Source organism: Mobula hypostoma, chromosome 5 (genome assembly GCF_963921235.1).
Source record: "Mobula hypostoma chromosome 5, sMobHyp1.1, whole genome shotgun sequence".
Lineage (NCBI taxonomy): Eukaryota > Metazoa > Chordata > Chondrichthyes > Myliobatiformes > Myliobatidae > Mobula > Mobula hypostoma.
In genome coordinates this window covers 16,905,020-16,918,957 of record NC_086101.1, presented here as the reverse complement: position 1 = coordinate 16,918,957, position 13,938 = coordinate 16,905,020, and the positions used below count along the sequence as shown (strand labels likewise).

The following is a 13,938-nucleotide window of genomic DNA, read 5'->3' as shown; positions in this document are numbered from 1 at the left end:
GCTGATTTCCTGACATACCACATTCTTCTGTTCTATTTCTATCCTTGTTTATCTTTCAGTAACAATCCACTGCCTTGTCTAAAGGGATCAAGACTGATGGTATAAGAGATTATTTTATGTATCTTGATGCTGGAGTGTTGCCCAAGTAGCATAATTGACGTAAAATACCTGTGGTCAGTGAAATATTCACTCTGAACTGTTGTTTTGAGATCCACTATCTCTCTCCTTCCAGTCCTTGTCCTAAACATAAAAATAGCAAAGTTGTCCTGATGATTACAGCTAGTTTTGGAAATCCTGCATTTTCCCAATGCCCCCCACCTCCATCATTTTCCATCATCTGCCCAGTCCTATCCTCCCCATGACAGGACCTCACAACCTACCCCTCAATATCATCAATCAACCCCATCCCCTTCCAGCTCACAGAAATTGCTAAATTCTTGATTCATACATGCAACAAAGGTTGCAGGGAGGAGACAGGAGAATGGAAACAGTTGATCACAATCCATGGCGGGTAGAGAAACTGAGCCAAAATTCCCCGTCTGAGATCCACTGTCAGAACTGCAACGCTAACCCCAGCTTCTCTCTCCGCAGATGCTGTCTGGCCTGCTGAATGTTTCCAGCCATTTTATTTCAGAATTCCGGCATCTGTTGTTGTGTTCTACATTTCCTGTTTCTCTTTTTTTCTTCGTGCAAGGATGTAGATTAGCTTCATTTATCTCGTGTACCTCCAAACATCGAAATATACAGTGAATTGCATCATTCGCGCCAATGACCAACACAGTCCAAGGATGTGCTGGGGGCAGCCCCTAAGTGTTGCTGTGATTCTGACGCCATCAATGCATCCACACAACTTACAAACCCTGACTGTACTGTTGCAATCCGAAGGAAGTTTTTGCAACTGGAATTGATTGTCAGCTGATCTTCTGTCCCTCGTCAAGGTCAAAGTTATGTTCATTGCCCTCTGCGCAAGTGCATACATATAAATGCAATGGAAAGCTTATCTGTGGCAGCACCACAGGCACATAGTATCAGAGGCAAAACATCCATGATAAGAACCTAAACAAAACTAATTTATGCAAGAAAGGACTCAATTTAAACACTATATAGGTCCATTGTAGTGTAGAATAGTCATAGATAACATTGTTATGCTGAGATAGTGATTAGGGTTGTTTTGGTTAGTTCAAGAATCAGAATCAGAATGAGGTTTATTTCCATTGACATATGTCGTGAAATCTGTTGCTTTTGTTACGTACCCCGTAACTGGGTTGCCAAACCAGCAGAAATGGATCACTCAGTTGGAGTCTGGAGTACTAGAACTAAGAAAGTTTTATTAAAGAAACAAGCAACACAGTAATCGAAAGGATAATAAATGCAACAGTTCAGTGATGATAAACACACATATGCACAGAAGTAAGATAACAGCATCAATCAAGCTCTATCGTTGTCTAGGGGTAAATGACCAATTTCAAAATGACTCAAAGTTCAGTCCAGTTAGAAGTTCAGTTCGCAGTAATCGTTGCCATGGCGATGGACAAGGTGGGGGAAGAGAGACAGAGAACAGGAACAACTGATCATTCAGAACGGCTTCACTCACAGACCGGCGGGATGGCTCACAAGCAACTTTTGGGCGGGTCCTTGGTGATGTCACCTGAGGTCACCGACTGTGACCCCTCCTCCAGATGCGGTCGATTCTCTGCAGTGAACCCGGCACCCAGGCAAGGGCGGACACACACCGGGTTCCCGCTGATCGTACCTTTCCACCCTTGTCGTTGTCTGGTACTTCTCACCCACTCGTGAGAAGCGTACTGCTTCCAGGGTCTCGTTACCTCGGGTGGCGTGTGTGTCCTGCCTTAGCGAACCTGTCCCTTTTTATCCCCCTGCTGGGGTATCGCCTGTCCATCACTTCAAACAGTTCAGGGTTCAAAGGGGGGAGCCGCTCCAGACAGCTCTCCCTCCCACATCCCTTCATTACACATCTCCAGACGCTGCTCCATTGTCCCTTATCTCTCCTTCCCCTGAGGACAGATGGCAGACCAACTGCTGATGCCACTGATGCTAGCCCAGGCCAGCAAACATCTTAATTTTATGTGTATTCTCGTAACACTTTACAGCAGCAGTATAAGGCAATACTTTAAAAATCTCTTTAAGTTACAATAAGACATATAAAAAATAGAAATAAGTCATGCAAAAATAGAGAGCAAAACGTGAGGTATTGATTACGGGTTCATCGTCCAGTCAGAAATCTGATGGTGGGGAGGTAGAACATGGTCCTTCAGCCTGCAAGAACTGAATGGTTGAAGGGAGGCAGCAGTTCTTGAACCTTGAACCAGGCTTCTGTACCTCCTGCCTGACAGTAGCTACGAGCAGATGTTATGGCCTGGATGGTGGTGATCTATGATGATGGACGTTGCCTTCTTGAGTGTGCAGCTCATGCAGACACCACTGATGGTGGGGAGGAATAGGATACACTGGGCAAAATGCGCTACTCTCTGCAGCTTCTCAAATTCCTGCACATTCGAATTGCCGTACCGGACTTTGATGCAACCAGTCAGGATGTTTTCAACAGTAATCAGACGTCCAATTTCTGCCACATTCTTCATCTCCTGGTGCTTTTCTAACTAGTCATAAGCCTCACTCTTTTGGTTGTTCTGATGGAAAGCCCGCTTCTGTACGCCTTCCAGGCTTTCCGAAACATGACCAGGAGGGATGAGGGATGAAGTGGTTGGCCATTACAACATACAGTACTGGGGCTCATGGAGTATTGAGTAAGTGTCCTCTGTAAGGTCAATATAAAAGCCCTATGAACATAGTTTAGGTAAGAATTCCAAGAAAGTCAACCTCACTGGAGGAGCTTCCTGTGTCATCCACTGGGCTGGATATCAAGTGTACCTAATTGTAATTTTTTAAAAGTTATTTGAATTGTTTCCATGGAACCATCATGGTTCAGAAAGGCCGACCAGATTACATGTTCTGTCGCCTGAGAGGTCGCTACTCAAGTACACATCTCAGCATGCTTTGGGTTCAGGGCCCTAAAGCAGTCCCTCCAGTTGGGTGAGTCCTTCACATCTGGATACTTTGCTGTTAGTTATTGCTGATGGTGCTCCTGGCCTGTTCTCTCCACATTGGAATAATCCAGTGCAGGGTGGATGGCCACCTTGTTGGGCACATCTGCCCTACGGCCCAGGATCTCCCAGTGGCCAGCCATTTCAATTCCAGTTCCCATTCACTCACCGGCATGTCTGTCCACATCCTCCTCTTCTGCCAGGTTGAGCGATTAGGGGAACAGAAGGTCATACTGCCTTGGCCTTCTCCAGCCTGACAACATCAACAGTGACTTCTCTAACTTCTATTAACCTCCTGCTGGCCTGAAGAAACCGCAGTCTGATCAAGGACGGGGAAGCAGGTGAGCCAGTTGTCTTTGTTTCCCCTGTTTTGTGGACTCTGAACAGTTTCCTGCTCTTGGATAATCTAATCAGAGCAACTGAATGTGGGCACAGGAAGCTTCAGATAATGATCTGTTAAACCTGAGACCATTCTCAAACAAATAGCCATTTGTAATGTAAAGGGAATGGACTCTGAACTGATCCTTGATCTGGGACAACCTAATCAGAATAATATACCTGAGACCATTCTCAGAGGAGTAGATGCTTGTTTTGTAAAATGCCAGACCTGCGATCGGTAATGTCATTAGACACTGTCTGGGTTGCCTCATTTAAGTGGTTTGGACCAGTCAGAGTGTAAAGGGACAAATACACAAGGCTGGGATGGGCAGACCCATGAAACAATGTTGGCTGCAGCCCTGTACAATGACCAGTAAGAAGGTGACCCAGGTAGGTCAGGTGACCTTGAGCCAATGGGATAGAGATCTAATGGTTCAATTGACGAGGAACTCTGGAGCTCAAACACGCAGGGGTGATAACTCTGCAGCAGCCAGAGACCAACCATCGTGGATAAGGAGGACCCTACGGACACGTAGAGATCGGGACCACGAGGAACGCCTGGCCAGCGTGGACTCTTTTCCCGGGTAATATCCTTTTCTATTCATTGACTGTTCATGGACTGGCAGGGAATTCTAGTAGAGTGCACACAGAGAGTTTGTGAACCCACGTGCTTGTAGTTGAAACAATAAAAGTTACTTGTCGGTAACTACAGGTTCTTTGTGCCTCACTGATCATTATTACAAGGGGTGATTCTTGTAACAGAATTGACGTCCTTGGGTGGGCTCGAGGATAAATCTCTTTGTTCAGTAGGAGACTCGAGTCGGACCACGTGGGTGAGGTACAGAGATCTGGGACTGGGTAGTTAGCAGTTACCGACCCAGGATGAAGAATCCAAGAAATCCTGCGAGTCCACAAGACGTGGATTGTTTTGATTGGAGGGGATGCTTCCAGCCATATGTGTTGGGTAAGTGGCCACCATATGAGGAGTTTGTCGGTCACCTGGCTGTGAAGGGAAAACTGCTGGTGACGCTCTATGGAAAATCGCCCAAGGGAATCTGTCGGGCAGGAAGTTTAAACAATTACGAAAACCAGTCACAGTTGGTTGTCTAATTGAGGATTTGATAGAATTATGACAAAATGCTAAAGCAGAACGGCATAGATTAGAATCGGAAAACCAGGGTCGGCATAACGCTGCAGCGGAGCAAGATAGGTTGGAAGGAAAACACAAAAGGCTCCAAAAGGAGGTAGAAACACTTAGGGAAAGGGTTACTGATTTACAGGGTCAAAGAGTTACAGACTTGATGCATATGAATCAGTTTCAGTTGAAATGTGAGAAATTACTTAAAGAGAAGAGTAAACTAGAGGAAGCAGCTGCACTGGTGAAGGGTGAAGTGGAAGGATTAAGGAAACAGTGCAGTGGTTTAAAGACGGCTATGAATGTGATTCAGAAATCAGCACAGAAAAGGACGAGTGACGCTGGAGATCATGCAAAGTGCTTAAAGCAGATTCAAACCTGCAGGACCAAGTTGTAACACAGCAAGGAATAATATGTGCTTTCGGATCTGAAAAAGGGGAGGAAGGTGAATATGGAGACATTGATTGGCATGATTTTGCAGTTGAAGCTACTAGATACGGTTACAATAATTACGAAACACCATTTCCCGAGGAACTCCCACCAACGACAGCTGGTGCTACCGTCTGCACGATTGGCACTGCTAGTTACTATCAGAGAGAGAGGAGCAGGGGGAGAAGATCAAATCAGAATATAACACACACCACACCATTCGGGGTACAGCATCTTAGAGATATTGCTAAAGATATTGGGACATGTGTGCTCAGAGATGATCCTCGAGAGATTTTCCAAGCAACTAGTCATCAGAGAATAGTATATGGCCTAGACAACTCTGAGGAAAGGAAATTGACTATAATGTGTTTACACCCAAATATACACTCAGCTTTGCCAGATATACAACAACATGGTGCGGGAACGAGTGAGGAACTGAAAAACGCAATAATGACTGTTATGGGAGTTAACAGAGGGGACCCAGTAGATGCCCTAAATTTTACCAAAGGAGAGTTGAACATCCCATTGCACTTGCATCCCGTTTCTGAACTGTGTTCCAAGGGGTTTATGGGACCATTTAGGACCAGAGACATCAAATAGATGGTTAAGGACTCTGGTGTCTCACTGTACCGATGAATCTAAAAAGGCACTAGAAATGTTTGATCCTTCTGAACCCACACTTACTGAGGCATGGGTACTGAGGAAAATGTGTAGAGTGTGGGAAAAGGAGATACAAAGACCATCTAAACTCTCTAATGGGAAGGTGATGCCTGTTAAAAGCCAGGCACCTGCCTGGAGAAATGAGGGTAGGAAACACACCCTGAGGACCTCCTTGCCACACCATCAAGGGGTAAGGAAGGGCAGAGGAAATGGACACCGTTGAAGACGGGAGAAGGGGTCATCGGTGGGGGTGGGAGAGTCCTTGCCGAAGAAGTAGGTTCGAAGAAGGAGCTGGCGAGCCATTCCCATTCTGACATGTCTATCCACGGCCTCCTCTACTATAAAGATGAAGCCACACTCAGGTTGGAGGAACAACACCTTATCTTCTGTCTGGGTTGCCTCCAACCTGATGGCATGAACATTGACTTTTCCAACTTCCATTAATGCCCCACCTGCCCTTTGTACCCCATCCCTTATTTATTTATTATTATTTTTTTTCTCTCTCTCTTTTTTCTCCCTCTGTTCCTCTCACTATAACTCTTTGCCCATCCTCTGGGCTCCCCTCCCCCTTTCTTTCTCCCTAAACCTCCCGTCTCATGATCCTCTCCCTTCTCCAGCCTTGCATCCCTTTTGCCAATCAACTTTCCAGCTCTTAGTTCCGTCCCTCCCCCTCCAGTCTTCTCCTATCATTTCTGATCTCCCCCTCCCCCTCCCACTTCCAAATCTCTTAATAGCTCTTCTTTCAGTTAGTCCTGACAAAGCCCGAAACGTTAACTGTACCTCTTCCTGTAGATGCTGCCTGGTCTGCTGCATTCACCAGCATTTTTTTATCTGTGCTGCTGGTATTTTAATATTCGGTCTTTGTGTTGCAATACTACATCAAGCAAGAGCAAGTTCATCATTTCCTACCTTAATTCTCCTGTAGATGACCTATAAGCACTGAAAACTGCCCATGTCACTGTTGTGGTTTAGATGTGAGTTACTGAATACACTTTAGAGAGTTACAATTAGATAAGCAAGTCTTGTGGTCAGAGTGCCTTCTTCCTGTGTGTGTGTTTCCTCTGGGTGCTCCTGTTTCTTCCCACAGTACCAAGACCTACCTGTTAGTAGGTTACGTCATTGTAAGTTGTCCTGTAAATAGGCCAAGGTTAAATTGGTGGGCAGCTGGGCAGCACGGCTCAACAGGCCAGAAAGGCCTGTTCCATGCTGTATTGATAAATGTGTCAGAGAGATGTATTCGCAGCCTCCACGTCATTCCTACAAATGAGGCAACCGAAACTGAATACAATACTCCCTGTGTGGTCTAACTAGATTTTTATAGAACTGCAACATTACCTTCACCTTTTGAAATCAAACCCTTGACGAATGAAGGCCAATTACTACATCTCTTTTTAACCAACTTTGAGGTGGATGTAGAAACTTGATCATAGAAACACTAAATCACTATTCCTATTTTGTACTATTTTATTTAGAAATGCAGAAAACCTACAGCACAATTCAGGCCCTTCGGCCCACAATACTGTGCCGAACATGTACTTACTTTAGAAATGACATAGGGTTACCCATAGCCCTCTATTTTTCTAAGCTCCACGTACCATTTATTGTAACTTACTAATTTTTGTGCTTTGCTCAGCACTTCTGCTGCACAATAACAAAAGTTATGACTTTTTCTCAGTGTAATAAACCAGATTCTGATTCCTGTGGAAGAACCCAGATGGGCTGTGTTTGCAAATAAAGAAAGAATCACCCATTCAGTTCAGATGTGAAGTGAAATTCATAAACACGAGAAAGACTGTAGATGCTGGAAATCCAAAAACTACACACACACACACACACACACACACACACACACACACACACACACACACACACAGCCAGAGAGTGGGGAATCTGTGTAATTCATTGCCACAGGCTGCTGTGGAGGCCAAGTCATTGGAAATATTTAAGGCAGAGGTTGATAGATCCTTGATTATTCAGGGTGTGAAGGAGTACTGGGAGTAGGCAGGAGATTGGAGTTGAGAGGGAAAATAGATCAGCTGTGATGAAATAACAGCAGACTCAATGGGCCAAATGGCCTAATTCTGCTCCTATGTCTTATGGTCTAAAATGCTGGAGGAACACACAGGCAGTATCTATGGAAATACATAAATAGTCAACATTTCAGGTTGAGACCACCCTTCAGGATTGAGAAGGAACAGGGAAGCTGCCAAAATAGAAAGGTGGGGTGGAGGGAAAGGAGGTTAGCTGGAAGGTGATAGGTGTGGCCAGGTGGGTGGGAAAGGTCAAGGACTAGAGAAGAAAGAATCTGATATAAGAGGAGTTTGGACTACAGGAGAAAGGAAGGAGGAGGGAACCCAAAGAGAAATGATTAGATTAGATTATGAGGACACGTAGTCCTCTTTTATTGTCATTTAGTAATGCATGCATTAGTCATAGTCATAGTCATAGTCATACTTTATTGATCCCAAGGGAAACTGGGTTTTGTTACAGTTGCACCAACCAAGAATAGAGTATAAATATAGCAATATTAAGAAATGATACAATGTTCCTCCAGTGTGTTATCACAGAAACACAAGACAGACCAAGACTTAAAAACTGACAAAAAACACATAATTTTTTTTTAGATTATGAGAACACTCAGTCCTCTTTTATTGTCATTTAGAAATGCATACATGCATTAAGAAATGATACAATGTTTCTCCGGAGTGATATCACAGAAAACAGGACAAACCAAAGACTAACACTGACAGAACCACATAATCATAACATGTAGTTACAGCAATGCAAAGCAATACCATATTTTGATGAAGAACAAACATAGGAACAGTAAAAAAAAATGTCTCAAAGTCCCTGAGCTGATAGCAGGTGGCAAAAGGGAGAAACTCCCTGCCGTAAACCTCCAGGCACCGTCAACTTGCCGATGCCTTGAAAGCAGCCGACCACAGCCAACACTGAGTCCGTCCGTCCGAAAACTTTGAGCCTCTGACCGGCCCTTCGACACCGAGCACCGAACAAAAACTCTGCCGAGTGCTTCAACCCCAACCCCAGCCACCAGCAACAGGCAAAGCCGAGGATTTGGGGCCTTCCCCTCTGGAGATTCTCGATCGCACAGCAGCAGTGGCAGCAAACCGGGCATTCCAGAAGTTTCTCCAGATGTTCCTCCGTACTTCTCATGTCTGTCTCCATCAAATCAGAATTGTGCACAGCATCCTACTTACAAGTATGATATCATTCACCGGAGAGGCCGAACGCGCTGCATCTCGTCACCATCTTCTCCTTTCTCCCAACCATTCTGATAGGCAGATGAGAAGAGGTAGTGGGTCAGGGTGATGATAGACAAGGGAGGGATTTTTTTACTAGAAGGAAAAATCAATACTTATGCCATCAGGTCAGAGGCTACCCGGATAGAATATAAGGTGTTGCTCCTCCACCCTGAGGGTGGCCTCATCTGGCAGAAGAGGAGGCCACGGACTGACATGTTGGAATGGGAATGTGAATGTGATTTAAAATGTCTGGCCACTAAGAAATTCCACTTGTGACAGACAGAGCAGAGGTGCTTAATGAACTGGTTCCCTAATTTATAACTGGCCTCACTAATATAGAGGAGGCCACTTCGTGAGCAACAGACACAATAGATTAACCCAGAAGATTTGCAGGTGAAGCGTTGCCTCACCTGGAAGGACTGTTTGGGACCCTGAACGGAGGTGTATGTGCAGGTGTAGCACTTAGTCCACTTGCAGAGTTAAGTGCTAGGAGGGAAATTAATGGGGAGGGACAAATGGACAAGGGAATTGCAGCGGGAGCAATCTCTACAGAAAGTGGAGATGGGGGAGGTTGCAATGTGTTTATTGGCAGGATCCCTTTGGAGATGGCAGAAGTTGCAGAGGATGTTGTGTTGGATGTGGAGGCTGATGGGGTGGTAGGTAAGGACAAAAGGAACTCTATCATTGTTAAGGTGGCGTGAAGATGGAGGTGAGCGCGGATGTTCAGGAAATGGAGGAGATGTGCGTGAGAGCAGCATCAGTAATGGCGGGAGGGAAATGCATTAGGGTTCTGTGAAGAAGGAGGACCTGGAATGGAAAGCCATATCCTGGGAACGGCAGAGGTGAAGGAACTGAGAAAAGGGAATAGTATTTTTACAGGAGATAGGATAGGAAGAGCTATAGTCAAGATAACTAAATCAATAGGCTTATAGAAGATGTCTGTTGTCAGTTCCTCTCCAGAGCTCGAAACAGAGAGATCGAGAAAGGGGAGGGAGATGCCAGAGTTGGACCAAGTGAGTTAAGGGCAGGGTGGAAGTTAGAGGCAAAGTTGATGAAACTGAGGAGTTCGCAATTGATCAGCCATGATCACAGTGAATGGCGGTGCTAGTTCGAAGGGCCGAATGGCCTACTCTTGCACCTATTGTCTGTTGTCTATTGCCTTTCATTGGGAGGGTGTTGGTTTTGTACAATACTATTTGTCAAAGGGTTATTACATAGCTTAAGGCAAGAATAGGTAAAGCCTTGACAAACAGGAGGTGAAAATCAGATCAGGCGTCTTCTCAGGCATTTTGTGTTTGTTGCTCAGGATTTTCAGCATCTGCAGAATCTATGACTGTTGTAATGAGAGGGCAGATGGGGCTGAGGCCGAGTGTCCACTTACTGCCCTCCCCACCAAAAATGTTTTTGGTCTTTTTAAGCAACGAGCTACTTCATTAGAAATACTTGAGAATCGCAGCTGCAGACTTTGTGTTTCAATCAGGTCGCGGCTTGAGTTCCTGCGTTATGGCTGTCTACAACGACAGCCAAAGTAAGCTGCTTAATGCTAAAACATTCAGGCTGTAACTTGCTCTGACATTTCCTAGGCTTATTTCCAGAGCTTATTCCCCGAAACGAAGTAAGGAAAATAATGTCTCAAAGCAGATGTGACAGGAGGCGGGACAGCTCCATCAAAGGCACCCAATCGGACAGCGAGAGCTGAGAAAGGCGGGGAACGGCTAGGCGATAAATTGCCCCGCGTCCACGGGAAACCTCAGAGCATAGATGTTTTTCCCTCTTTCTCCCTTTGTTGCCTAGTTACGCCCTCCTCAGATCCAAGAAGTCATGTGTAGGGGCTGCCGCTACCCCCAGCGAGCCTCCATGGTCCCCGGGCTCTCGCTGGAGTACAGGGACGACCCATTCCTGAAGAAGCAGAGGGGCATCGAGCCGGAGATCTTCACCTTCCAGACAGTCGCACCGGTCAAGGACCGTGCGTCGGTCAGTGGCCGGAGCCCGGGAAAGCGTCGAGCTGTTAAAGTCCTCTATCCGGCGCAGGTAAGTGCCCAGTTCCCCAGAAGATATTAAATTGATCTTAACCCCATCTCAATCAATGTCCAATGTGCACTGTCCTTTAAAACTGAGCCAGCCGCTTCAAGCAACCGGCTCCCAAGCCGATTGTAGGTGCTAAGCTGGCGCGCATCTGCACGTCAGGATCAAAACTAAAAGAGGACTCACTTGTAAGATTAGGTTGATTTTGTTATAAATAGACGTGGGCTGTTTGTATTGGCTGGGAGTGAGGGAGAGTGTGGAGGAGGGGAATGTCAGCACCCCCTGTTTCTATTTGATTCCCTGCTTCAAGACTCGCAGGAAATACCGATGTGGGAAGGGGCGGGGGTGTAGAGCAAAATAAACGGTAAACGTTCTCCCAAATGTCCGCATCTGGTAGTGAGGGGGACAGACTTGGATGCAGACTTTCCTCAGTCACTTTATTCGGGCGATAGGGGTGGAGGGGAATGGCAGTTTGCAACTTGGAGCTTGGGCCAGTTCTCCCTGGCATTCTCCATCTCTTCCCCCCACCCCCTTCCACATTGGCTCTGGTTATTTATCCCTGAACCAATGCCCCATTCAGGAGTTGTTTGTGGGAACGGAAACGGGAGATCTGATGGTTGCTGATCGTGTAAAACTTTGAGCGCAAATTTTGCCTGGTGCAATCGCGATTATGAGCAGAAGACGGAACATCCCCAGTTGACTGTAAAGAGTGTTGAGTTGTTGAGCCATGATAAAATGCAATAGCAATGTTGATCGTTTCTCTTATTCATCTGCAGGTCAGAAAGTATCTCCCACCGGAAAAGAAGGACTGGGTAAAGAGGATGTTCTTCCTGTTCCTGGCTATTGTCCTGCTCCAGGTGTACCAAGCCACAGAGGGCAACGAGGAGCTCGCTGCTCCGGCGTCACCGGGCGACGTGACTCCGTTGTTGTTTACTAACAGATCCGCCCTGCTGCTGCCGAACCTGCCCATAACGGGGGCTGAAACCAGCCCGGCCCTCGGGATCCCACGGGCCAGCCACGTCTGCGGATGGAACGGGTCGTCCCTCCACCAGGGCACTGCCAGGGATCTTCCCGATCGGCGGTGCGTCGTCTTGGACCTCCGTGAGGTCAAGAACGGGGACGGCCTGAACTCCAGTTTCCTTGCCCTGTGAAGAGACGAGGCCGGCCTCAGTCGCTTGGGAAGTTTGACTCGGGCTTTCCTCGCCAAATACTATGAGCCACGGTGTCAGCTCGATCGCCAGGATGCGCCGCTAGCAACTTAGAGGGGAGGTGGAGGTGTCTTTCCAGCTCTTGTCAGGACTTGGGGCTTGAATGTGGGGGGCCACTCCCTGTTGGACTTTGCAGACGGAGGAGATAACTGTTAAACGTCGACCACGTTTACTTATTCGTCATTTACTAGGCTACCCCGCAGCAATCCTGGAGCAGTAAATGCCACCTAACCTGTACATTAAACATTATATATTTATCTAATATTTTATTTATGTGCTTGCTGTGTAAGCAACATTTGTTTGACTCATGGAAATATAATGTATTTTGAAACACAATCTGTTCAGGTCTCGCTTTGAGAACTTGTTTGTAACTTCATTCACAAAAGTTTAAACCATATTAACTGTATGTTCTATGAACACATGGCAATAAACTATTATTGGGGAATATCTTGTCTTATGGTTTTACTAAAAGGCAATGAGCAACTTTTTAAGTAAGTTCAATGGTAATTGCAATGTTTGAAGCGTAACTTTGGACAGAACTGCAACATTTTAATATTCTGTCTTTGTGTTCCAATACTGTACAGGAGTAGGAGTAGGTTCATTATTTTCCACCTTAATTCTTCTGTAGATGACCCATAAGCATTGAAAACTGCCCATGTCACTGCTATGCTTTAGTTGTGATCTAAAAAGTACCCATTTGTGAGTTACAAGCTGGATCTAATTGAAGAATTTTAATAGTTTTACATAGAATAATGGGTTAGAGTTCTTGAGTTGTAGAAGGGTACAGAACAGGCCCTTCAGTTCAAAGGTTCCATTTAATTTCAGAGAATGTATACAATAGACAACACGAAATTCTTACTCTCCACAGACATCCTCAAAACAGGAAAAAAAACTCAGTGAATGACAGAAAAAATGTAAAAACCCCAAAGCCCCCTGCCAGCCTCCCATGCACCAGCAGCATCAGCCATACCCCTTTCCACCCTCATTCTAATATAAAGCATCAGTATTCCCACCAATCACCATGCAAGCAACAGCAAAGGTCACGAGAGTACATCAAAAACTAACTGTTCACTCCAATGTTTTTGACATCCCACAGGCACCCTCCCTCACTCACAAGGGACAGACAGATATCACCCTTTCCACAGTGAGAGAGGAGACATTCAGGCATTGTTTCGAGGTTACAGTTCAAAGCATCGGTTTTTATTTTGAGTTCCGTGACTTGAGAATCGGCAGCAAACTCTCCATTGCCAATTTCAGAGAGTGATCAGATTTCTCCAACAGACACTCACACTGTCTTTGATGTTCCAGCTCCCACTATACTTCAGTTCATGACACTGGCAATAATTAGTCAGACTTCAGGCCAAACCCGGACATATTAAAACGTGGCCAATCTGCGAGTTCCAAGAGCAGCCATGCAGAACCGTAGTTTGAATGCCGCTGTAGATCAAAGATCCCAACAGGACCCCACAACACCATGAGAAAGCAAAATAGAGACATCACAGTAGGAAGAATTTAACCACATTGTTGGGATGTCCAATATAAACAGCTCTACAATCAATTTAACTCTTCCGTCTTACATAGCCCACAACTCTCTGTTTTTCTTCCATCCCTGTGCCTATTTAAGAGTCTCCTAAATGTCCCTATTGTACCAACCTCAATCATCATCTTCAGCAGTGCCTTCCCGGCACTGACCACCTACAAACAAAAAAACAACTTCAGGCATCAAATACCATCAAAGGACTTGGTAAATGTTGTTACTGATCTTGTCTCCATCAGGT

At 45.6% G+C, this 13,938-nt stretch overlaps 1 protein-coding gene across 1 annotated transcript; it reads left to right on the top strand.

The window, feature by feature from the left end:
* Positions 1-4,334: 4,334 nt before the first annotated feature.
* Positions 4,335-12,313, top strand: LOC134346136 (uncharacterized). The gene is made up of 3 exons (XM_063047441.1): positions 4,335-4,404; positions 10,722-10,958; positions 11,729-12,313. The coding sequence occupies exons 1-3, from the start codon at positions 4,396-4,398 to the stop codon at positions 12,101-12,103; spliced, it is 621 nt and encodes a 206-aa protein (XP_062903511.1). The 5' UTR covers positions 4,335-4,395; the 3' UTR covers positions 12,104-12,313.
* Positions 12,314-13,938: the final 1,625 nt, after the last annotated feature.